General features: G+C 39.9%; 2 protein-coding genes across 3 annotated transcripts; both read right to left on the reverse strand.

The window, feature by feature from the left end:
* Positions 1–422: 422 nt before the first annotated feature.
* Positions 423–3,114, reverse strand: btg3 (B-cell translocation gene 3). 2 transcript variants are annotated; one of them, XM_061085889.1, is made up of 5 exons: positions 3,052–3,114; positions 2,126–2,332; positions 1,842–1,979; positions 1,515–1,707; positions 423–1,370 (listed from the first exon to the last, which is right to left on the reverse strand). In XM_061085889.1, the coding sequence occupies exons 2-5, from the start codon at positions 2,296–2,298 to the stop codon at positions 1,173–1,175; spliced, it is 702 nt and encodes a 233-aa protein (XP_060941872.1). In that variant the 5' UTR covers positions 2,299–2,332; positions 3,052–3,114; the 3' UTR covers positions 423–1,172. The 2 variants fall into 2 exon arrangements, with proteins under 2 accessions (XP_060941872.1, XP_060941870.1); XM_061085887.1 differs by lacking the exon at positions 3,052–3,114 and adding an exon at positions 2,531–3,017.
* A 1,808-nt stretch (positions 3,115–4,922) lies between these two features.
* On the reverse strand, positions 4,923–21,768 carry c14h21orf91 (chromosome 14 C21orf91 homolog). The gene is made up of 5 exons (XM_061085841.1): positions 21,704–21,768; positions 19,825–19,955; positions 10,265–10,756; positions 9,108–9,170; positions 4,923–7,423 (listed from the first exon to the last, which is right to left on the reverse strand). Exons 2-5 carry the CDS (start codon positions 19,949–19,951, stop codon positions 7,245–7,247), a joined length of 861 nt encoding a protein of 286 aa, XP_060941824.1. The 5' UTR covers positions 19,952–19,955; positions 21,704–21,768; the 3' UTR covers positions 4,923–7,244.
* Positions 21,769–25,980: the final 4,212 nt, after the last annotated feature.

Below are 25,980 nucleotides of genomic sequence, written 5' to 3' on the forward strand. Positions count from 1 at the left end.
CACCGTGTTTATCCATGGAGGGAGACGTGAGGTCTGATCATCCACGACAGGTAACAACCCCAGCTTTGAGCTCCTAAAAATGTCCCCTCTCACAGTTTATACCCCAAACTGTTACAACAGTTATTTGTGTGTATACTTTTTTAGATAAGCCCTTAAAAGCAATAAGTAAACATGCAAGAAAACATAAATAGAATATATATAGTATTAAGGCTTCCAAGAGTTGGATTGCAGTTAAATGAGTTTAAACTGAGTTTTAGAATGCTGTCCCGGAATTGGTGTCTGTGGTCTAAAGGGAGCAGGCCTGGTTGTACAGTTAATAATTTAAAACTGCTCAGTCTATATTATTTCTATTCCATTCATATTTTCATACTTGCATGTTCCAAAGTTCCACATTGTGGGACAAATAAGATTTTCTTCATATCTCATGTAATCAAGATTTTATTTTCAGAAACAAGGACAATGGAGCAAAACTAGATATACAGCACTGTGCAAACGTTCTAGGCACTTCACATCACACCATGTGCCAGGTGATCTATCCTGTCCTAAATTCATTCTGCAACATGAAAAGTAATTTCATAGACAGGAACAGAGTCCTGCACTAAATAGCATGGTTCCCAAAATTCACCAACATTCTCAACATCAGGGGGGGATGATAAAGCCCCTTACTTATGTTGTGAATTATCATTAAATGAACCCTCTAAACTTTTATTTACCCGATTTGTTATCCCAAAAAAAAAAAGAGTCCAAAACCAATATTACACAACCACCATACTTGGAGGATACTTTAGAAACCAAGACAAAAAAAACAAGATCATCATGCTTGGAACGTGTTTAATAAAACATCATAAATTTAGGCCTATACATCTGAGAATTCTACACTATGAATAAATACATTTTATTACAAAGGACTGCAGTAAGTGGCAAACATGAACGTCTCCCTTCGTAAAAGTACTCCAAGATAACATGTGTAGTATTCCTATTTCAATATCCAATTGAATACAATTTATCGTGATTTATTCAAACTTTAACAAATGGTCTAAAGTGCAAAAAAAGTCAAAACAATCAACATTTACGCTATAAAATTCTTGTTTTTTTTAAAAAGTGTTCAGTCGTCTTAAGGTCGCGTCACCTTCAGATTTGTTGTCCAGTGTGAACAATATGGACCATTATTCCTACATGTAAGGGTGTGCCAGGTGTGTGTCCCAGTAACCAGGTCCTGTTCTGTAGCTTGGGGGAACCCACAGTTTCTGCCTTGAAATGTGTGTGATGGGGGCTCTGCTGCAAGGCGTGAATCCATGGGGAGGAAGGACGACACTTTTGCCAGTTACCGTTTTTTTCGGATGCCAGGCAGGAGCATTTGGGTTTATTCCCTTGAAAAAGATAAAACACATTAGAAGAAAAACACTTCATCTTGCCACAATTTTACAACCAGTGGGCGTCAAACTAAATAAAGCAGTGTTATAATTCACAAGCATGAGAAACAGATAATAGGATGACGAAATGTTATACAATACCTGGTAAGAACAGCGACTGTAGTCAAACGTAAGGGGGGAAGTGCGTGTGCTCTCCTCGTCGGAAGATGAACCTGAGTGATAGTCTGATGTCACCCTCTCCAAAGCGCTGGTCACCTTCTTTGCAACCTCTTTTTCCTCTTCCTCATCTCTCGGGAAAGTGGCCACTGAGAAGAAAGGATTTTGTTCTGCATACCTAATAATGGGAGATGAGGAGGAAAACAATATGGAAAAAATTTACCTGTTAAGCGCCACAGATCTGAATACTACAACTATACATAATACTGAAGTGCGCATGATTATAAATGACAGCTGAACTCTCAAACCCACCTGCAGCAGACCTCTCCGGGGTCCACCCACAATGTGAGTTCACTGGGCAGGCCCAGGTCACTGTACTGAAGCCCACTCTCCCGGCACGCCTGAAGGAACTCTGGCTCCTGCCTGTGCAGCCTGTTGATGCGGATGCACCTGGAAAGCAAACAAAGCATTACAATCAAATCCAAAGTCTGACGACATTCATTAAGAAAATGTAATACCGTGGAAAGGTTGCTATTCCAATGAGATTACATTTTCACAAGCATTAATTGAAAATGTCAACAGATGGAGAGCAGCACCTGTATGCATGTCCTTTGCTGGGGTTTGCCGGGTACCAGTGCCCCTTGAACTTCTCCTGCAGTGCCACAGCCAGCCTCTCAACAAAGAGCGCGACTTGGTGAGACTCCAGCTGAGCTCCTGTTTTCAAAAGCCTCTTCAGGAAGAACACCAAAGCTGCAATTTCCCTCCTCATGTTTCACCAATGTCTCATTACACGTGGACAGACTCTGCAAGGGAAATGATTGGACATGAGCGACATTCAAATCACAACAGTTTGAAATGAAAACGTGATATGAACCTTTCTAGCTTTTTTTTTTTTAATTTGAAAACCTATTGCTCGATGGAAGAATAAGAAACATTCTCTCATCTTCATAACACTGTGCTCCACAAAAGCATCCAGCAACGTAACAACTCTCCTTTCTTACCGTGGGGAGGCCACTTCAAAGAAGACGTGCAGAATGATGACACGTAGAAACCGTTAGTTTCAAACCCTTAATTTGACACATATCCGTGTCGTTTTCCGTCGGATCCGTTGACTTTACGGCACAAATCCCAGAAAGGCGGGCTATGACGCACGAATTCCCGCAATCCACGCCTCCCCTCAATCAATAACATGGAGTTTACTCCACGTAGCGAGCTGCTAGCGATACGAACACCATGTTGTGTTGACCGCGACGAAATGCATCAGAAACGTCTTATGAATATAGCAGTTATGGTTTCACATCAACAAATACCTCATACATAAAAGTATATAGGGAGAGGTGGGACTCCACAGCCAAAGCGCCACGTTGGAGCAAACAGCATCTTGTTGCTAACCATCACGTCAGCTGTGCAGAAAGTATCATTTGAACTTGTCCCACAAAGCGGTGACACGTCGAGGTAGCGGCCACGTTGAGGATCATTAATCTAAACCCTGAGAGACGAGAACATGGACGGCTCCACTTACTGTCTCCTGCAGCATGTGGTCGAGGGACGAGTGGAGGAAACGATGGAGACTCACAAGAAGAAGTGAAGCTGCTCATTAGCCCCGCCCCTGCGTCGTGCTCATTGGCTGCGCGCAGAGCAGTGTAGCGCAGTGATTGGTGGACAACATTCTCGTCAGTTAGTCATTATGACTCATATTGATCAGTATGTGGCTTTTGTTTGTTGCCCCCTGGATACATTGTTTACATTCGGATCTGGAATAATTCAAATATTTTAATTTCCATAATTTAAACAAGTATGCAATTCCAGTTATTTTGAAGCATTAGCAGTTCACTAATAAGGCAATTCCCTCTGGTCTACTGAGAGAAGTGCAAGGAAAATACCTGACTGGCAGTTTAAATGTAACCTTATGAGAGATGTAAATGTGCTTTCAATGTATCCATTAAAACAGATTATTTTTCTAGAATTAGACACAATGTTGATGGTAATTGAGATTCGCAGAAAAAAAGCTTAGCGCATTTGTCATCTATTTTATGAATGACTATGGATTAAATTGTTTCGGATACATGTGGAATATTTCTTAAAAGCTATCACTGGTTTGATGAGGCTTTTTGAAAAGACGCATTATATTGTTATGATACGAATGACCCTGATACTGAAAGTGTCTTTATTCAGAATATCTTTATTCATATGGAAAATACTACATTCCTTAACCAAATGGAATAAAAAGCAACCACAGATGCAAGAATTTAAATAGAATTAACTATATAAAATTGTTACATGGATTTAAGAAAATTAAAGTAAAGAATAGGTACAAACGAGTTACGTTTTTGTATTCTTCTTTATTGCCTTTATTGCTTGTTGCATGTACTTAGGTTGTCTTGTCATTTTGTCAATCAGGTATTTTGAAAAATGATGTTGGACTTATTCAGGTCCAACATGAACATGTTGTTATAAAGATTAAAGAATGGTTGCAGCTGTTGAGGTCATCTTATCACATAAACTCATCTCCAGATAGTAATTATTGTTATCCATTAGTGTAAAGGTTGTGGGACGGTTATATCAAAGGCTATGCCATTCATGTAATAAATTAACTAGTTTAACTTTTGGTTACCGTGGGGAAATTGTCAGCTGGGTGCCGCCTTTCTAACTATAATTCATCTAACACAAACATTATAATATCTTGTTGATTTGGTACACATATGTAGACCATTCTATGAAATTTCAAATTTTTTAGTCATAATGTCATATTTAATTTTCTCAGGAGATTGTCAAAAGCTGTTTAATCCATGTGAAGTTTAGCCTTGTATTTTAATTGTTATTAAAACCCTTACCACATCCATTAGTTTACCACACAACAAAACCACAGGATAATTTGCTGTTAAACTTGTAAACCCTTTTTGACCACAGGGAGGCACTAAACCTCTATGCCACATTACAGCAACCAAACGCCATCATCGATGTAATTTCTATTGTAAAAAAAAAACTAAAGTCAACCTTTGAGTCATTATCAGAAGAAATGATAGTGAAACCTAATGTTTCCTGAATATCTGCAGTCATTTTATGTTGACACTGTTTTCAGTAATTATAGTAATAATGTAACTTAGATCTTTAAGTCTACAGGGCTGTGTGGGGCCAATACCACACAATGTGGCTGATCTGTAAACATTATATTCCATCTTCGTGAACAGTGGATATTAAATACTGTGTAGTCAATTACATTACATACATTAAATTAGCATCCATTAGGGGACGTTTTCGGTCACATTTTTTTGCTAGGAATCCGTGGGCTGAAGTAGAATCTTTCTTTTTCCATTCCACTATTGGGAAAATACCATCATATCTGAGCAGGTTGTAAAAATAATTTCACTTTATTGGAATATCTTTACAAAAAATACAAAGTCGCTAAAGCACAAATCACACAGCCTGTGTGATGTCCAAGAACACACACAATAAATAGAATATAAAACATCACACAACACAAATTAAAAAAGCCTTGTTCAACATTAGAAAAACAAAAGATCAAAAAAAGTCAAGTGAGTCCAAAAAGAAGGAGGTGGAAGCCATACAGGTATGTTTACACCTCCAGTAAAAGATGATGAAAAAAAAGAGGCACAGGCCCAGGCATGTAACCACAGTAAAAGAGAAAACACACAGCATTCATATTCAAAGCACAAACAGAAAACACACAACTGAAGACTTCTCATCACACCAATTACAACAGTTATCAAAATGAAACCAAAACTGAAAAATTTAAATTGAGCAAAAATGTTTAACTTCAAACCCTAAAGGGCTCAAATACATTAAATCTCTTACAAAGAGAGCGCAAAGAGATATACTGACATAGCTGAGTTCTTCTATTTATCAACCTGTTTATAATCTTGTTTTACCTCCAGCTTATTATACACCGGTAGCTCTGACCTCCTCTGAGGAAAACTCAGATATCCAATATTCTTTATCATAGTTTCTACTTAATAAGGCGTCTGATTTACTTGTGTCTTTCTTGCATAGGATTCCTGAATAATAAACTACTTTAAGCAGAACTCCAGGTTGTTAAAACCATCCCTACGTCCTTTTTTGTCTCCTTTTATTAAAAAATAATAGACTTGCGGAGGCACAGGAGACCAAACTGCCCTTTCTGTATTGCTGTGACCTCAGCTGGGATCCTTTAATGAAGAAGAGAGGGCAACAAATGAGAACACTGAATATGAAAAAACTCAAGATTAATAAATCAAATCATAAAATGCACACATTGTGTTCGGGAGAACAAATCGTTTCCACATCCACACCTTTTAGACTAAAACCTAAAGTTCATTATCACACAGTTTGGTATTTCATCTTTCTCTTATAATATGATCAATTATTCAAAGCTTAAAATTCACACGCGAAACACCACAAATACAGACTTTGGTTTGTCAGCTGGGTTTCTCTCTCAATAGCTTCTTCTTTCACTAGTGCTTTTTCAGTGTAAAGCCAGAAATGACTTGTGCTTAACAGCTATACCACGGACAACAAGCAGCTCTGCACTAAATGTCAAGTAAATATCACCAGCAATAATAGGTTTGAATAAAAAAATACCTCCTATCTTTGAGATTTGGGGAGGGTATGTTAACTGATATTTCTATGTGCTGCTTGACAGTATTAGTTCATGGACACTCCCAAAATAGTGAATAAACCCACAGTCAGAAACCTGCTCAGCTAGTAAAGTTAACATGTCTCTGATGTGTTGTTGTTGCACTGAGGCTTTAGGGTACCTTTGGATGTTGTCTAATTCCTGCTCTTTTCCAAATGTAACTTGATTTCAGTTGCCAACATCTTTGTCTTGCAATTTTTTTTAGAATATTTCTATAATTCAAAAGAAAGACATTTCATCTTTCTTAGTATGTATCATTATGTGCATTTTCTCCAGCAGATGAAGTTCTCTACCATTGAACCTACCTGATCTATATAACATTTCAGAGGACCACTTTTCATAAAGTATCATGAAAACTTTGGCAGTTAGAAGAGAACTCGTGTTTTCAGCCATGATATTGCTAAATTTTGCTTTACAAAAGACTAGTAATTAAACACTAGAGCTGGCAGTGGCTGATGGTTAATGTGATGGAAACCATCGACATAATGTGCTTCAGTATTCAAGTGTTCACCCACGCCTCGTTACAAAATACTGTAGCTCACTTCTGCAGAAAGCCACCAGATAACATTTGAAGGAGTGTTTAACAGTGCTGACTTTAAATGAAAACTGAAATGGTTGACATCCAACTCATCAGAAGAAAGTAAAAGCAACATAAAATGTTGATGTAAAATTATGCAGACAAACCTTTTTGTTTGTTTGATAAGATAAAAACCTTGAAAGTTATTCTTTAAAGACCATGTAAGTACATTTTCTGACCATGTGCTGTAGCCTGGACTCTGAGCCCCACCTGGTGTCAACATACATCAAAGGTACTCTTAGTTAGGTGATGTTCAGCTATAAGTCCAGCAGCAAACTGCACCCCACCATTAATCCTTGTATTATCACTGCAACCATGAAAAAACATAGGCCTTGTCAACCCAGCCCTTAATGTTGCTCTAGTGCAGAGCTCACAGCTCAGTGTCACCAAAGTGTCATAGCAGTCACTCAGTATAGATAACGGAAATTTCCGCCTCACTGCAACCAGCATGCTGACGTCTCTGTCGGCTTCCTCCTAGCAGCAGAAAAGTATCAGGTTTTCCACCTCACTCCACGGGGCCGCTGCTGCTGCTGCTGCTGGCTTTGACCCCGGCTCTGCTAATTTGCAGCCAGGGCAGTTTGGCACAGTTCTTAAAGAGCTGCTCGATGGCAATGTGCCGCACGTGCAGCTCTGACGCCAGCGAGTCTTTCTCTTGCACGGCCACGGTCAGCCCCTCGAAGACCTCTGTGGGGAGACAGAGAGGCGGAAAATGTGAGTCAGCGTTTTCCTTCTCACATAAGGTCAACTTATACACAGCCAAACAAATGGTGCGAACTGGAGACACACTTAAGAGAAACAAACATGACAAAGAAAAATCAATACTAGTGATTACTGAAGGAGCAGAGGGCAAAGACAACACAACGGGAACAGAGCGCTCCCACAAAAAAGAAAAAAAGAAATCTGACAGCTTTACTCAAGGTCTTATGCATCTTATAAATCTTAATTTATACAAGTTTATGGTCCTGGAAAAACCACCAGTATAACAAGCACAATCTTCGGCTTGTCTGGTCCACACTAAATTATGTTTAATGAGAAACAACCTCCCCATATGTTCTGGATAAAGTAATACAAATATGTAAAACTGACATCTCCTGAAGGCTGAATGAGAATGCTGCAGACCAGGCACCCAGTAGACACTGGTCTGATTTCTCTCTTGATACTGGCCAGAATGACCATTTGACTCATCTGATCACTCGCACTGAAAGCCTCAAATGACTGGGACTTCGTGTGCCAACCCTCTGAGAACAACATTCCATGATGGAAATAGTACATGAGCTACCCAATACCTTAGTGAGATAAAAATAAAACTTCTGTTGATTAAAATAAAATGTTTCTATTATAGCTGTTGTATGTTGTTGTATGTAGCAAATAGGGCTGCACCTATCGATTATTCTTTTTTCGTTTAATCTCACAATTGCTATTCGTTTAATCGACCAATCTAATGATTATTTGTATTACTCGATTTAAAAAAAATCTAAAATAAAATTCATATTTATTTAATCATCTTAAATACAAATATGACAAAAACAAAGTATGCACTGCAAGTCATTATTCCACAACAAAAAATAGCCCAGTCAGAACGGCTATTTGGCCTTTAACAGTCCCATACAAAATCTCTCCAAAACAAAATTCGTTCCATTAAAGTACCTAATCATCTTAGGGTAAAATTAGTGCAATTTCACAGAAACTTTGAACTGAAGTTACACTGAACTCTTTAACAGGAACAGGAACTTCATCTTTTCCTTAATATATATAACTACATTACACATATAAACAATCTAAGCAAATATTAAGTACTAAACAGCTTTAACTTTTATCTTTCTTCCCACTTTCTCTCAATGAGAGATGTAAACTCTGACATGAACTGCCAGGATTTACAATCGTAAAGACGAGAAAAGCAGCGCAGGTTAAAATTAGATTACTGTAAATGTGAGAAAAGTTGTGTTGTATATAAAACGTATATATACCTAATAGATGATGTTGATTACGTTTTACCAGCCCTAGTTGCAAACAATGGGCTTGACTGATGAATAATGGAGTCAGCAGACAGGTAGGGTGTGCATGAGCAAGCACACTACACAATCCAACACAGCTAATCACATGGAAGGAGATAATGTGTTGACGAGAAGACTTCCAGTGTGAATGTGTCCCTGCATCATGGAGTCTGATGTTCTGAGTCTGTGAGCTCACACTCAGACTCTGTGTGGTGAGTTAAACACTCTTCACTAATGCAGCTTTCATTTGGAGATTTAATAGAGATGACACTTCCAGAACACAGCAATTACATTTTTTTTAAATGAGAATATTTATATTTGAATGTGTTGGACTCGTTAAGACAGTGTGATGAATGCCAGTATAATTGACTTACTTTGAATCTGCATCAGTAGTTGGGAATTCAGCTGATGGAGTTCGTCTACACTCATTCTGGTCACTAGAAGAAGGGGAGAAAAAATGCTTTTTGTATTTGCATGAGAGGTAAAGACTGTATAGTGAGGATTGGCCACAAGTTACTTATCAATTAAAATTACAAGGGTTACAGTCAACTCGTGTAACTTCTTCATGTCTCATCTGTATAATATGGAACAACTTCGGGACTATTGCCTTGAATTTGTTCACAACCTTTTAAAATTTGAGAATACAGGAATATTGTGAGACATGTGTTATTGCACGGAGGAGCTCCAAGAGAATTTCGAAGCGTTTACGAGCAGAACAGCATCATCACAGACTGGCACGGACTCTAACCAGCTATTAGCAAAGCAATAAGAAACCTGATGATGACATACTCATCAAAACATCTAAAATGATTGACTCATGTATATGTGCAGGTTTAAGATGTTCAGAGCAGTGCACGCTGTTGGTTTATGACAAGCTAAAGGTGATTTACACACAAATGCATGCAAACTGCATACCTGTGAGATGCCTGTCATCTTTTATTTTGATAGCAAAGAATTTATAAGTATAGTTTGGAAGGCTCTCTCACATTCCTGCAGGATCTGTAGCCCTAAGCAGCTTTAGTAGTGATGAGACATGAGACAGCCGAGGACATATCTCAAGGTTATAGGAAAATGTACTTCTCTCTGGAGATACCGCAAAAGGAAGATAAAGGAAGGACCAGGTAAAATGTTTCTCCTGGTGATGTGTAACTGGTTTGTCTGCTGCCTTTTAATGAGCAACTGCTCTCAGGCTTTAGAGATCTCAGAAGAGATCAGACAGAGTAGTTATCCATTTCTGTGGTTGTATTCTGCATACCAGGGATATTCAATTAAAATTCAGAGAGATCCAGATAGAGAAAATGTGCTCAAGCAAAAGGTCCAGAACATCATAATGTTCAACTACTGTTATGATCCAGGGTCAATATATATTGAAATATTACAGGCATGTTAAAATTTTGTGAATAGTTTGTAATGTGTTTAAAGTTACCTTTTTACTTAACTTATTTTCACTAAACTATATCCAACCACTGGTTTCTGTCCGTCTTCACTGTCCCTATCAAGCGAAAAGACAATTCATCTTAAATGTGCTCACGTTCAGCTCTGCTGGGGCCCTGGTGGCCCCCTCCTGATGGCTGGTTGCGCCCATGCTGGCCTCGCCTGCTGTCACTGGTCCAAACCTTAGGTTGTGACTCCTGTAAGAGCCCAAGCTCCTCCACTGTGTGGCACTCCAACATCCCCATGGTGTAATCAGGCAGCCCTGTTGCTTTGCCCATGTCCCAGCAAGGCGTGTAGCGAGGGACCTGGGCATCGGACTGTGGCAGCAGCTTACAGTCACTCTGCTGGCTGTAACAAAGAAGCTTGGTCCCTCGTCTGCTGAGGCCATTGGTGGAGACAGAGTCTTTGTTCTGGGCATACTGGATGATGCGGTTCAGTTTCTGGCTGAGGGCCAGCTTCATGCCCTCGTAGGCACTTCGGGAGACCTTGGAACGTGACAGCTTCTGGTTGGCGATGAGATGACATTTCTCAAAGCAGTCTCTGTGGCCACGTAGGGACTTTAAATGTAACAAGGTGGCAGAGGAGACACCTGCAGTCACACAGACAAAAAGCAGTACGTCAATATTGTCAAAGGCAAAAGAGCAAACATACAGTAGATTCAAAGATCCAGGATTCCTAATCCATATAAAAGTACCTAAAATAGATGACAGAAAATTAAGCAGTGATCTCAAAAGCTGACCAATTGATCTTGCCACAGCAAATAAATGTAAATTAGAATGAAAGCTCAGTAAAACTGGCAGATTGACTTATCACAATCTCTCTGTGAAAGCTGCTTAGTGTGCAGTGGATTAGCCAGTAGTGTTGAGACAGTGGGTGGATAATACATCATCCCAGTCTCAACACAAACACATAAATCATATTTTTACTGAGCAACAAGGGGAGAAGGTGCACAGAGTTGTCTCTGTTCACATTTATATCAATTGTTATAATTTCTAATTAACCTGTACTACTCAAACTACATGATAAGCACAGTTTGTAAAAAAATGTCCACTTTGTCTTTTGTTTATCTACTATAAGCACAGACACAGGATACAAGTATTCCCAATTCAACAGAGGATGAATCTTGGTCCCAAAAACAAAACAAACCTTCTCATTTAAAAGGGGAAACTGAAAAATCATCTCCAGTACTTGGGCTGATGTTATATAATTATGACATTCCTTGGAAGTCGAGATGCTTCCTGGATCCAGTCAAAACTGGTCACACTGTGACCAATTTAGCCTGGACAGACAAAATGAACACAGAGCAGGTGGACCAATTTAAAACAAGCTAAAGTGGGTCAGAGCTTGATAAACAAAGGGAAGCTGAAGGTGAAAAGCCGATGAGAGTAAAAAGTGTGTATGACTGACAGTAAATAGCCCTAAAGTGAGAGTGTGCTGAACAGGGGTTTAGGTTTGACGGCAGACATTTCTCATCAGACGGACGTACTTGTTGGAACCTGAGGTGAAGAGATTAGTCACCGTTGTTCATCTACATACAAGAGCTCACTTAGGTAGGTTTACCTCAAACGCCTCTTTCAGCACATTACCAGAAGACAACATGGTCTGGTCCTAATGTCATCCACCCAACACCACCTGACCACAGTACATACACAAAGCCTAACAATTAGTGTGGTCTACAGGATATACTTAAGCTTACAGACACACCACACAAAGGGAAGTTCTGCCGATTTCTTTGAAGTAGTATTTCTTTTTACTTCTGCAGGCATCACTAAAACAAAATTGCTCAAGGGAGAGTTAAAGAGTTATTTCCTTTATCTAAATTGGGATGTTAGAAAAGAGGATGTTGTATGTTGATTGTAAAGCCTGTTCGTGCAAACTCATTTTTTTTAGCTAAATAATTAAAATTGCCTCGGTATGTCATGTCTGTTCTCAGTTCAACTTTGCTGTATGACTTCTGTGTGTGCATACTGCCTAATGAATAGCCAATGAAATGCCTGTCTAGTAGCTGCAGGAGCTTTCTGCTTGTCGTTCTATAATCTGATCAGTCTCTGTCTTTAGACCACCAAAAAAACACTGGCTACCACTTGCCTAGCAGGAAAATCATTGGCCCACAACCAGGGCAGTGCATGGCCAGCCAAAGACCTCCCTCACAGCTAAGCAGCTTAGCACTACTGCCTTTCATGGCTGCACACATACGTAAGTGCAGGCACACGCACTATTCACTGGTGGAGAATCCACATTGTTCAGCAGTCGCAATGAGAGACATTGAGCCCAGCAACGCTGACAACCAGTGAGCTTGTTCTTTCCTGCCCTTTCTAAGGAGGCAGTCCCGGAGTAGGATCCTGCCAGTGGAGGAATCACAGATTTTTTTTTTACATATTCTTGAGAGCAATGAATAATTATACATCAATAGAAACAGGAACCCCAGATCCTCAGTCAAACCAGAACAAAGTAGGCTGAATGAACTGAAACAAGAAATAATACTCCTGATGCTATGTTCAAACTATGCTTATAAAAACCTGAAATCTAACCAGGATCAGTCAAATCAAAAAGGTGTGGAAGAGCCAACCAAATCACAAGTTGTAGTCCCAAAGGAAATCCGAGAATCTAGGCTCAGAAATCTTAAGAACTAGAGGAGCAGCATAACTCAGAGACACATTCATGACCTTTAGGTTAGATAATTATTTATGGTAACACAATACAGACGCCATACAAATCCACAGGATGAGACAAGACATATCTCTGTTCCAACTAAACTTGCTCTCTATTTAGTGGTCGCGGTTTTCCAGTTTTTACTCAAACATCCTCTTTGCCAACTTGGTTTTGTCATCACGGAAAAAGCTCTGCCTAAAGTTTAAAATTTGATTTATGCTACCAGATCATAATACACACACTGCTCTGCTTTACTATAAAGTGAACAAAGTAAAATGTTTTTATCATGCCTTGTGCAGCCATCTGCAGACTTGTGGTTTTGCTCTGAACAGCATGCGAGTGTCAGGACTGTTTGTTGCACACTTCTGAGTTGACAGTTGAGAAATGGTACCAGTGTCAAGGGGGACAGAGGTCATCGCTGGTAAGGTGTCCAACCGATCAGCATGATAAAGCTTAGAGCAATATGTTGTTGGCAGCTGCACATGGTCAACTCAGCAAGAAGTCAATTCAAAACCAGCCGTTGAACTCTGCAGACCCTCCACAACCTTCAGATTAGCTGTCATTACAGAGTTGAAAAGTACAACAACACAGTTACTATCTGCTACAGTCTGGAAGAATTACACTATTCACTTTTCCTTTGTTAAAGTAAAGAACCTGACGGCACTGGCACAGTAGAGACACAGCCAACACAGATGAAAAACTCCTGAGATTCATTTAGTAAATTCTCACATCAGCGACGGACCCATGCAGTTGCAGGTAATTCTGAAACATGATTAGAATAATAAAAGGAGGAATGAGCAACTGGAAGAAGGAAAGAGAATCCTACACCACTCACAGGAGAAAAATACTGTCAATAAAATAGGCAACGATCTTTGATAGCCATGTAGAGTCTGCCTGTTATATAAATATCATTCTCTAATTTGCCTTCTCCAAATCATTCCAAAAAGAGTAACAAGTCAGTCATTTTATTATGACAGACAGTATAGGATAACTACTGTGTTTGCTCTTGATTATTGTCAATCTTAATATTGTGAAAAACATCATGAATAATTCTAATTACAATGATAATAATCTTTTATGGAGTTTAAGCATAACTACCCAGCCATTTATGAATATCTCTGCAGTGAAAAAAAACAATTTATTCTGCAATTTAAAACTGACAAGTAACAGTATGTGCTTGTTTTAGTGCGCTTACTTTGAAAATAATTGATATTCTGCAAAGCATTTCATGAGCTTGAATGTTTGGACAAAATATAATTTATAAATACAGCTATATTATCATTCCTTTTCCAGGAAGAAAATCTTTATTTTAACATTTTTGAAAGCAAACATGGTGTATCCTCCAGGGCAGGTATGTGTGGTATGGTGAACTGAACTGTAACAGAGCTATACTCCTCTCCTCTGCAGTCGGACATTACCACCCTGCATGTCACTCTGGTAAAAAAAGTAGTGGCTAACATTGGCCAGATATCACATTCAGTATTTCAGAGTACGTAGTTGAGTAAGTGTAGAACTTGATTAACTCCATGAGTTAACTTATTTATATATACTGGGCAACTGACAACTGTGAAAAAGAGGCTGTGACAGCTACACACAAAAAGGAGGGGGGGGCAGCGGTGTGGACCATACAGTAGGTACAGAAAATCTCAGGGATTTAACTGTGTTCAATTGAACAGCTACCGAGCCTTCCACACGCAGCAGCGTGATTGGGCCTCTCTATACATCCCAGGGTGGAGAGTTCACTGACAATGAACGAGCTGTTTACAATGGTCTCTGTAGAGCAACCACAATCAGCTGCAACTGCATCATTCCAGTCTCTGGCTGTAGGAACTTTCTGTTTTTTTTCACTCCAAACACAGCTGAGTACATTATCAAGCCTCAGCAAACATTCAGTCTGCATTATGTAACAGATAAAGAAGGATTTACTGAACCGTGCCGCTCAGCACACGTCTTGTCTGACAAGGAGACGGCCAAAAGACCACTGAGGGAACGTGTGAGAGGCTAAAGGTCACGGTACTTTCTTACTATAGCTCCACATCCCTTATGTGTTCAACAAAGCACAACTCATCACATCCAACGAGGCCAGTTCACCAACAGTTACAGTCCTGATAAAAAAATATTCTTCACTGAGTAGCAACATCCAAACATTTAAGTCTGATGAAATTAGACCCTTAATATTGATGAATAATATAATAAAATGTTGATGCTTTGAATACTGCAAAGAGACCAGGACCTAAATCTAACTGTACCAGCAAGTTTACTGTACGTTTCTGTAAACACACTGACATCATTGGTGTTTTGACTGACATGAGTATAGATAATAACCTAATTTTATGGGGGAGGGTCAATTCCTTTATAAGGCTTTTGCCTATCAGGTGTAGTAAGTACGACCAACTCTAATTTGAATCGCATATCCAACAAAATAAAGGATATAACATATAAATGTTGTGCATACACACACATACATTTTTGCCAGCAATACACTTTTTGGACTGCTGACATCTAGGGCTGCAACTAACGACTATTCTGATAGTCGATTAGTCACCGATTATTGAAACGATTAATCGACTAATCGGATTATGAATGACACAAATTCTCAATTGCTATTATTTAGCAAGCAGCTTTTCAATTTAGCTTGAGGTTGTTCAAGGCATGTGCTGATTGAAAATAAAGACAATAAAGATTGATACTTCATTAAAAAAAATGTCTTTTAATAAACTTTGCTGCATATAAGGGTACTGTTGACACAAAAGCAAAGAAAAATCAAGTTTTTGTCCATTGGACAGGCAAAGTGCTAATAAAAAATATTAATTTAAATTTAAGTTTCCCTTTTTACTGTGAACCAAGAACAGGCCAAGTGCTGGTACTAAAAATAAATTAAAATTCAAGTATCCATTTTTCGTGTTAACAAAAAAGGACAGGGAAAATAACATTATTAAAAACATACGAAACTACAGTCTTCTTCAGACTAAATCATTTTGATTAAAACAAGACGTTTGTCAGGCAATAGGATAATATTTCGCTTTTAAACTCGTTAAAAAAAAGTTTAAACCATATTTTTGTAATGGATGCTAGAATCCTGCGCGCAGGTATAAACGTTTATATATAACATCTGACAGAGGCGAGTCCGCGTCGTCTCCGTTACGAAGTCAAACGTGCCTCCTCCTCAAATGCGCGTGTCCTGCTGCCCTCGAGAGCAGGTCCGCTGTGCAGATACTGCAGATAGTTTTTTTCGGGCTGTTAAGAGTGAAGTTCTCCCGAACTTTTTACTTCCTGGTGCGCGACTGCGCGCGGCAGCGGACGCCGACATCGGTCCATGTTTTGTCGCTATTGCACATGCGCGACTTTCAGAGATAGGAAGGGAGCGAGATGGCTCACTCCTCAGCTACTTCCATCAGCACCTCCGGTAAAACGCCGTTTAGTTCCGCTGCGCGGCACGAGAAACACGCGCTATGACGTCACCAACGAATCATCGACTAGTAAATCCGTCGGCGACTATTTTGGTCATCGATTTTTGTCGACGACGTCGACTAATCGTTGCACCCCTACTGACATCCCAAGCCTTGTTTGGAAAGGAGGTCAAGTTCTCTTAGCTACTTTGCAGAATTATCTGCAGTAGTGTGACTGCAGTAGCGCCTCTTGTTATCTGCTGAACTGTTTTGGTGCTCAAGGCTGTATAACCAGCACAAAGCTCAGATGGTGTGGGAAGAAAAAGAAAGGAAAAGCAAGCTCTGAATGAGAGAAATCCCCTGTTAGGCAGATGTTGAGCAATATATAAACAGGCACATTTCTACAGTAGTTTCTGCTTTGTGAAGAAACCAGCACATACACAGGCCAAAGCAGTTTCCTCAGGAAACAACCACTTGGAGGGACAACAAAAGCTGCACATCCTGAATGTTTATCCTGTTTCAAAAAGCCGTCTCTTCTATTTCTGTTGGTACTGTGGGCTGAAACTACCACTCTGCACCCAGTCAACATGTACATCTGGCTCCAAGCACATATATAAGTATAATCTATGATATATGAAGGATATTTTATATTATTAGTTGAGCGTCTTGGTGTTTCAGTTGAGATATGTACAATAACTGCCTAACTTAGCACTGTGTAAGTAAGAACACCCCATGTAGACTTACAAACAGAGATTCGAAAAAAAAGAAAGACACTTTAAGGAAACTCCACTAATTCAAAATATGAACTATAGTTTACGCGTCATGATTATTATGTTTTGTTCAGTTATCACACCTCGTCCTGGCATTAACATTTGTTTTGGGGGATCAGATAGCAGTCTTATAGAGCTATATATATAAGTAAAGGCATGAATGCCCCTGAGATGCATTGAGGACAGATTGTGACTCAGTATACCAAAGTTCATTTGTGGTCAGGGACACACTGCGACAACACTGAACACAAGTGTCAATGCAAATGCATTGTCAATCCACCAGACCTCCTGTTATTCAGGACACCTGTGGGTGCAGTGAAGATGAGCACAACCAAAAAGCACGAAAACACAATAACAAAGCTTCGCAAATGGCGACCATCTTCTTCCATTCTCTTTGGAGAAACATTAATACCAGGTATGAATGCAATCAATTGAAAATCACATCTAGATACAATCTGTATATGAGACATGTGTTAATGCCAGCTGTAAAAAGAGTCAATGAAGCAGGATTTGGACAAACATCCTGATGTCATGAGGGATGAGTTCAGGTTGTGTTTGCAGAGGTGCAGACTGGAAGAGTGAAGTTTGAAAGAAGACTGCAATAAGTGGTGAGCTAGTCAAATAAAGCAACTATTGAGTTGCATTCGACTATAACAACTCTTTAACCTTGGAGCTTGTCCCACTCTCTAGATTAAAAACAGGCTAATTCAGCCATGTTTCCAAAACAGTAGGGAGCCATTTTATTGCAAAGGCATACAAGGTCACACATGAACATTTTGAATCAGTGATGACATTTCCTTAACAGTTTTAACCAATTTACTTGATCATTTAGTTTGAATTCAAATCATGCAGACCGAAAAAAGACAAAGGGTCATTATGCAAGACGCAGCCATAATATGTGCATTGCAATATATTCTCCTTGTTCAAAAAACAAGAAGCAATTCTACCACAATTGAAGCTGATAAATATTCAAAACCAGCATAGATCAAGAAGGCCATGAATATTCAGTGGCAGGAATTTACCTTTGAGAGAGCATGACATGGTTTAGAACAGAAAGACACTGGGAGGTTGTGTGTGTCTGTGGTGTGTGCAACAGGAGATCATCCTTCCACTATATGTTTGTTGTATTCTGCCTGTGTGGTGATTGGAATGCTTCTCTCTTCTCATATAATGGCGGATTGCAAAGATTGTATGAGGGTTTCAGCAATAGAGTCTGCATGAGCAGTCAGCCGCCACACGGCCTGGCCCGAGGCTCATCAAGCCTAATGGAGGCACATGCAGCTTAGCAGGCTCCCCTCCCACAAATGAAACGCTCAGCCGCATCAGCTACACATGCTTGTCTGCGACCACCCCCGCACCCTCTTTCCCCCCCAGACCCAACAGTTACATAACCTCCCCTTTATTGCCACATAAGATATATCAACCCCGAGAAGCACATGACTCTACTGATGCAGTATGAAGTCTTGTCTGAGAAAAGCTTTGGGGACCTTTACGTAAATGCCCAACGAGCTGATTGTGTCCTACCTGAACATAGCATCATGGCTGAAGCATTAAATGGAGCAACCACTGCCTTTGTGGCATGTCAATATTTTCCTCAAAATTTCAACTGAATATATAAATAGGATAGGAAAATATAGCAAAGGGAAAATTCTACATGGACCCAGAAAACTGTATGTGCAGCATCCGGCTGCTGGGGGACACAATGTGTAAACAAGTCAAACTAAGTCCTACTAAATGATACATTATTGTACAGATCAATGCTTTACTGAGGCTTTTATTTTTTAATGAGCAGGATGAGGTTATATTTAGGTTTGTTTTACAGTCTATGTACAACTCAGCAAATCAATGCTGCAGCTTTCTAACATCTACATGATAGTTTTTCAGCTGAAAGGATTAATGAGCCTGCATGCACTTACGCATATACAATTCATTAATAAGCAATGTTCTAACAATGCTTGTCTGACTGAGAGTAGGGCTCAAAACTCTTAACAAAGTTGTAAACAAATATATCCACCCACTCAGTACCTATAAACCATTATAGAATAAAACCTATGAGTTTTCATGCAAGTGCATTTTTTTCCTGCTGACAAACAAACGAGATACTCCTCTTGGAGATCTCACACACTCATACACCAATAGCATCTGCGCACACTCAAAGTCTACTGCAGAAAATGGCTTTTATATCTATGAGACAAGTGCTGGATAAGAGGTATATCCAGCCCCTTCTGAATTCCCATTCTTCTTCAAATAGGCCACCCATTAATTAAGGGATGAAAAGCTTCAAACACACGCTCTTGAGTTGGAGTGGAACATCAAACGGTCGAATCACAGCGGCCGGCTGCAGTGAGGGCTTTGGTCCGACAGGCCCATTACCCCTGCACATACATGTTTTAAGTTGGTACTGGAGAGGATAAAAGCCGTGTTTGTAGGCAGCAGTCGATTGAGACATCCACAAATCTGAACGGCTCCTGGGCTCTGTTACAGCTCCTGGTGAGAGCACAAATCTGCCATGATGGGAAGTGACGATCAAAAAGAAATGGATGTTTTTGCAGATGTGATTTACTCTGTGATCCAGATAAAAGTACTGATCTATCCACTGAGTATTGCTTTAATGTGAAGGTAATGAACTGCTGGGGGTGAAGACAGATTTTAACTCTGAATCCCAACAGACAGACATCAGTGAAGATGTGGAATGTGTGTGTCTGTGTGTGTGTGCATATTCAGGAGTTTAAAGCATGGCACGCTCATTCAGTAGTTAAAAAGAGCACGTTTTTTTCCTCCACACCACTTTTATCTTCACTCAAGTGAGCAAACGAACAACATGTACCCCAGACGCTGTTCCATACCTTCAATGCTGAGTTCAAAGCAGACATGGCAGAAAGATAAGGTTCCCGTCACTGTGTCTAGCTTGCAGACGCTGCAGATATTGTCATCGTTCAGATCGATATTCACAAACTGCTGCTCTTCATCCATGGTGCTTCAGGGGAAAAAGAGAACACGGCTAAACAACATGAGCATACACAACCACCAAGATCTGCTTTGCTAATTAGGTCATACTTTCAAATACACTTATTAAAAATGCAACTTTGGTGGTGCCAGTTGGGGGTAGGGGTTCATACTGTCTTTGGCACATAATACAGTCAATAAGAAATGGCAGTGTCCCATTTTTAGAGATTTATTTACATTTTTGACATTGTCTCCTTAACGGGAGGGAGAGATAGAGAAGAGGCAGACAGGAAACAAGGTGGGAGAGAGGTCACTGGCTCAAATTAAGATGTGGAAGTTGTGGGTATGAATTACCAGGATGCTCTGTCTGTGTCCTCTCTATGTTTTCAGTCAGTGATGTCATGGATAAATTACCCCATGAGCTGATGAAATAGTGCAGCTAACTGCAGATTGAACAGATAGACTGCTTCTTATCACTGTGGCAACAAGCCTATCAAGATTTTAAACAAGATCTGACATCATCTGAGTTTATAAGCAATAATCAAAGAATCAGCAAGAATAAAACGGGAAGAATATATGTTTCAAGAGTGGACTCACATTTAAAATTGGTGAATGCTAACTTTGGTTTATTTAAAATGACGCGAAGAGCCAGAAAGGATCCACTTCAAAACATTTAGAATGTCTATATTGTCATGCTGCCTCAACAACACATCAGCAGATAGTAACTCTTACTTGCTTTGTATATGTTTGCTTATTTTGAATGTGTCCTGTTTTTTCAGGTCTCTTTTGAAAATGAGATTAAAAATCGCAATGAGTAGGCCTGATTAACTGACGATTTAAAAGAACAGCTGTAGGAAAAAGCATTTGATCAACTGTTTAACATCCACACCAGACAGAGACTGCTCAGATGTGGCTTCCAACAGTAAACACTTAGTATGACAACGTCAAATCTGTATCATTCATCTTTTTCTATCACGAATCAGAATATGCCACACTGCATCTACAATGCTGTCAATTGCATTTGTGAAACAAGGGATCCTGAGGCCTCACTGTTTTCATCGGAAATGTAAGGTCCCCAAGTTCTGTCCTCCAACTTGAAGAGGTCAAAGTTAGTTGTAGAAGAAAAAGGTTATTTAAGGGGAACCAGGTTTCACAAACAAAACACCTTGACACGCTCCGCTGTGAATGGCACAGATGACAAAGGAAGGTTTCCTGCTGCTGCTGTTTTTGAGAAGGTGAAACCACGACAATAGAGGGAGTTTTTTAACTGTACGTAACTGGGTGTTATTGTCCTTACACGATATCTAAGAGATTAGAGTAAAGACACCATGATACAGGGTTGAGTATACTGTCAAAAACTAGACAGTGGCTCAAGAGAATAACCAGTGGGAATGAACCCAGAGGGGGGGAAACTTCCCTCTGGTGGATTCACAAGTGTAGTTAACCTTCACCACTGCGTATATTTCTCATTGTCCGCAGCTCGACTGCCTCCAGGCCTGTTGAATGCTGCTTCGCCTGTGAGCACTCTGAAGTACACCTACACCCACATACTTAACGCTAACTAACAAGTATACGTGCAGCCTTTGATACATACACTACTCAGCTGTATTCCGGTCAACAAACGCTTGCTAACAAGAAGTTAAGCTAGCAGGAGAGTGGCATCCTCCACCGACCGCTCGGGCTGATTCGTGACCGTTATTTGACGCTGACAAACCCCGAGGTGGGTGGCAGGAGGACGGCGCCTCCATGTTGGAGGACAGCACTTCTACCGGAGCTCACCTTGGGGGTCGAGAGTTCCGTGGACCAGCTTGTGGTGGAGCGCGGACTCCTCGGGTCTCCTTCGCCTCGGTGGGCGCACACACAGCGCTGCGCGTCCCTGTGAATCCACAGAGAAGCTACCGGAGGCTGTGAGCCGCTCAGCCGACTGAACCACTGCCGCATCCAAGGGGTGTTCACAACCAGCCGCGGTCTGAATGCTCACCACTCCGCCCCCGATTTAACACAATAAACAGGACACGTTATTTATTATATTTAAATACACTAAAATATTTCGTTTTAATTAGTTAATTTCGTGCAACAATCCACGTGTGATATTAGTACCCGCGTGAACACCCCTACATCAAACCGAAGTAAGTCCTCCTGACGTCATCAAAACAGTTCCACATCAGAAAGGAGAAAGGAAAGTTAATTGGGTATAACTAAATTAATATATAGTTACACAACAAAACAGCGGTAACAGTTTGTCTTTGGTTTACATAACACATGCAGCCACAGGCTTTCATTGTTGTAGTTCTACATAACATTGGAACCACACGTGGGGGGTTCCCGGTTAAGCCCTGATAGGAACCGCCATTAATAGCTTTAGGAGAAATTGAGGAAATCAACATTCAAAGTAAGATCTCTTCTTTGTCTCTCCAATATATAACTGAGCTAATTTTAGGATCATTCTGAGATTTGCTCATACTTCTTAGATTAAGCTCCTGAGAAATAGCCGTGGTCTTGTCTTATTTAAGATAATACAATGCTCCCTTGTCTGTCTCCCTCCACTCATCTTTATTTGTGTCAAATGATTAGATTCTTTAGATAAATGATCCAAAACAAAACTTGATTGGCTGAAAATGAGTCTATGCAATATCTGAAATGTGCCTCTATGATCAAATTCTATACTCTGAAGAAAACACGGAGAGGGCAATGAGCCCAGCAGAAAATATTCTAGTCATCTAGGAGTTTATTGGTCCATTTATAACTTAAGCAAAAGATAATTGTGCGCATCAAAATGTACTCAGGGGTGTCCAGAGTTTTGAAATGATTTAGCAGAAATTCTTAAAATAACTAAATGTAGTTAAACAACTTTAGTCTTGCAAATTCAATTTACTTTTACTAGTAGTGGTATTCGTAGGAGTGGGGTCGCAGATACAAATACACTGCACGCCATTATATTAATTAACAAAAATCAATCTATAATATTTGTAACGGCAATGACGGCTGGTGTCTGTGATCTTTTTAGATTAGATTAGATTTCTTTATTTATCCACACAACGGGGAAATTCACTTGTTACAGCAAAATAAGAGAAAAACAGAATTTAAATAACAGTGCCGAAGCACAATAAAAAAGATCCCAATATGTACACTACTAAACTACACATAATGAGAGTACAGAAACAAAAACAAAAACAACCTGCAAAACAGACACTGTGCAAAAGCAGGTACTATGGAGAAAGTGGAATGATGTAAGTGTTATTGCAATGAAAACAAAAATATTATAAGTAATATTGCAACAGTAGTGACCATGATACAGAAAATAATTAAAAATAATTAAAAAGTAAGTGACCATAATATAAATAATACTACAAGATAGCATAATGGAAAATATAAATATTGCAATGTAACCATTATAAGTGACCATGATATAAATATAGATGTAAAATGTTGAATATTATTGTGCATAGTAGTGATCTGAGTAAAAAATAAAAAATAAATAAGAAAAATAAAAATACAAATACAGCTATGGTGAGAGGTTGAGTGGAGATAGAGATAATAGACAGGGACTACAACATTATCAGGTGGTGCTGGTGTTGTAGAGCCTGACTGCAGCCGGGATGAAGGACCTGCGGAACCTCTCCTTCTTACACCGTGGGTGTAACAGTCTGCTGCTGAAGGAGCTGCTCAGGGACCCCACATTACAGCAAACAGCGGTCTCATCACTTGTGACCCTGCTGCAGGCCTATCTGTGCCTTCTGGGAACTGTTACTCTGTCACATGCTGGCCATCAGAGGTCTGTTATGCTAACACAGATAAACGTCAAAGCGGTTCATACACTTCACAAAGGCAGTACTACATGTGGGACATTGTCAGAGGTTGTCATCCATCCAATAAGGATTTAAGCTGACTCTCCTGGCTCGTGACAACACAAAGGGAACACAGGCTTCACATTTTTATTTTTACATGTTATATTTCCTGTATTATAAACTCAAAATGACATATTCTAATGATAAGTGAGAGGCGGTCTAGTTAGGCCATCCATATTATTTGAAAGTAAACGCATCTGTATGCACTCATCAAACAAGCTCCTTTCATGAATCTGTCAGTATTTAGCATTGAGGCCATTTTTGTCAGGCACTGTGCAAGTTATGCAAACCACTGAGCAACTGTCATGTAAATTGCATAGCCACAGTACAAGCTCGGGTATGGCTGTGGGCGTCATTACTAACAAGTCAGGTACAGGTACAATCAGGTACAGTTACATACAGTTGTGTTTATTCTGTGAATATTGTGTATGTTCTGTGTCATGTGCTGTTGTGTATTAGGGCAGTCTAACAGACAATAAGACCATTCTGCAACTGTGCTTTTTCAGTTTTTCTTGAATGTTTGGACATGCAAAGAGAAGTGGCTCCTCACATGATTTTACATAGTTTAATAACGTTTGTTGTTGTTCATTTACACAAAAAAAATGCAATTGATGATTGTTTTTTAATTTTGGTCTCTCATCATAGCACTCAGAGCTGTATGTAACTTGGTAACAGCAATCCCCTGGACAAACAATCAGCACTTACAAAGACTTTGCGCCATCTCCTGGCCAAATAGCAGTAGTACAACTGCTACCAAAACCGCTGTTATGTTTCATAACAATGATTATAGAACTAAAATAAAAAATTGTTTAAAGGTTTGTCACAAAGATAATTGGTTATCACCTCAACATGCTAACAACAATACATCCTTCTTTGAAAACATACACCATACTGCGATACCCCACAGGTTACACTCTCTAAATGGTGTGCACTCCATCTGCCTGCTGTACGTCCTGGAGCAGTGAGCACAAACCGAGATGCTTGTCGGACCTCGTGTCCACAATATGCCCAACAGGCCCTTTGCTTTGGCAGCTGTACAGCCTCTTTCATTGTGTGTTTTAATTGCTCAGTTACACAGAGGCCTTGTGTGTGCGGGCTGCCAGAATCAAGATGCTATCAAAACAGTTTGCAGCTAATAAATATGCTAATGGGTGTCTAACTGGACGTCTTAGCAGTAAAACGACACTCAGAAGTCGAACTGCCAACAGAACTCACAAAGAAATTACACCTCGGTACGAGTGCTTGTGCTAACTTGTGGCTATAAACCCGAACAACATCATATAACACAATGCTGCGTCAACAGATCAGCCTTCATTTGTAATCGCGATCACGTCAAATTATTTCAAAGGAATGGAATCAAGTTTGCCAAGAGTGATGTCACCTGAAAACAAATCCAGACATGTCCCCAAGCTGCTCCATTAACACACAGCAGGGACACATGTTGACACAGTGGCTGTACACACTGGTTATTGTCTGGTGACAGAGGCTTGGTTCTGCTGTACAGATACTTTTCTCTCACTGTGGATGTTAACCTCAACACATCCAGTTTTATTTCTCAGCCTTAAGACTTTCAGGAAACTACTTTTCCCTCTTCATGAACTTCGACCAAAGGGCAATTAGAAAAAATGCGATGAGTAATTGGTTATGGGCTGGGTAGACTCATATCTACATCTACAGTATAATAACAATGTCAAATGTTTTACTCTACTTAATCTTGCTGCTCTACATTTCGGTTCAATCATCTACTTTCTGTGACATGGCAAATGGTGTGTTCAGTTCACCTTCAGTTAACCATAAATCTTACAGGCTTCCTCGTGAATGTTGAGTGTGCCCACATACATATTTTAACCCCGAGGCCGTGCACATGTTGCTGCTTGCCTAATATTTTGAGAGACGCAGGCTCAGATCTTGTCCAGCAAGTTCTGCGAGGTTAACAACAGGGGAGAGGGAGAAAAGAGTGGGTAGAAAAACAGCACTCATGAGCATGAGCTCGATTCTCTCTACATCCAGTCACAGAGTGGAGAACAGATGTTACTGTGTGGCAGTTCGTTTCCCCTCAGATCATCAGCAAATGAAACCGAGATGAGTAAAGGGGGTTAGGGATGAAATGAAAAGGACACTTTTGCTCTGAAATATATATTTGGATTTTTCATTTTAGAGCTCAGAGCCACTGACAATCCTTCTGTATTTAATACTATACTGATCATC

The sequence above is a fragment of the Limanda limanda genome, chromosome 14, assembly GCF_963576545.1.
Source record: "Limanda limanda chromosome 14, fLimLim1.1, whole genome shotgun sequence".
In the NCBI taxonomy this organism is placed as follows: domain Eukaryota; kingdom Metazoa; phylum Chordata; class Actinopteri; order Pleuronectiformes; family Pleuronectidae; genus Limanda; species Limanda limanda.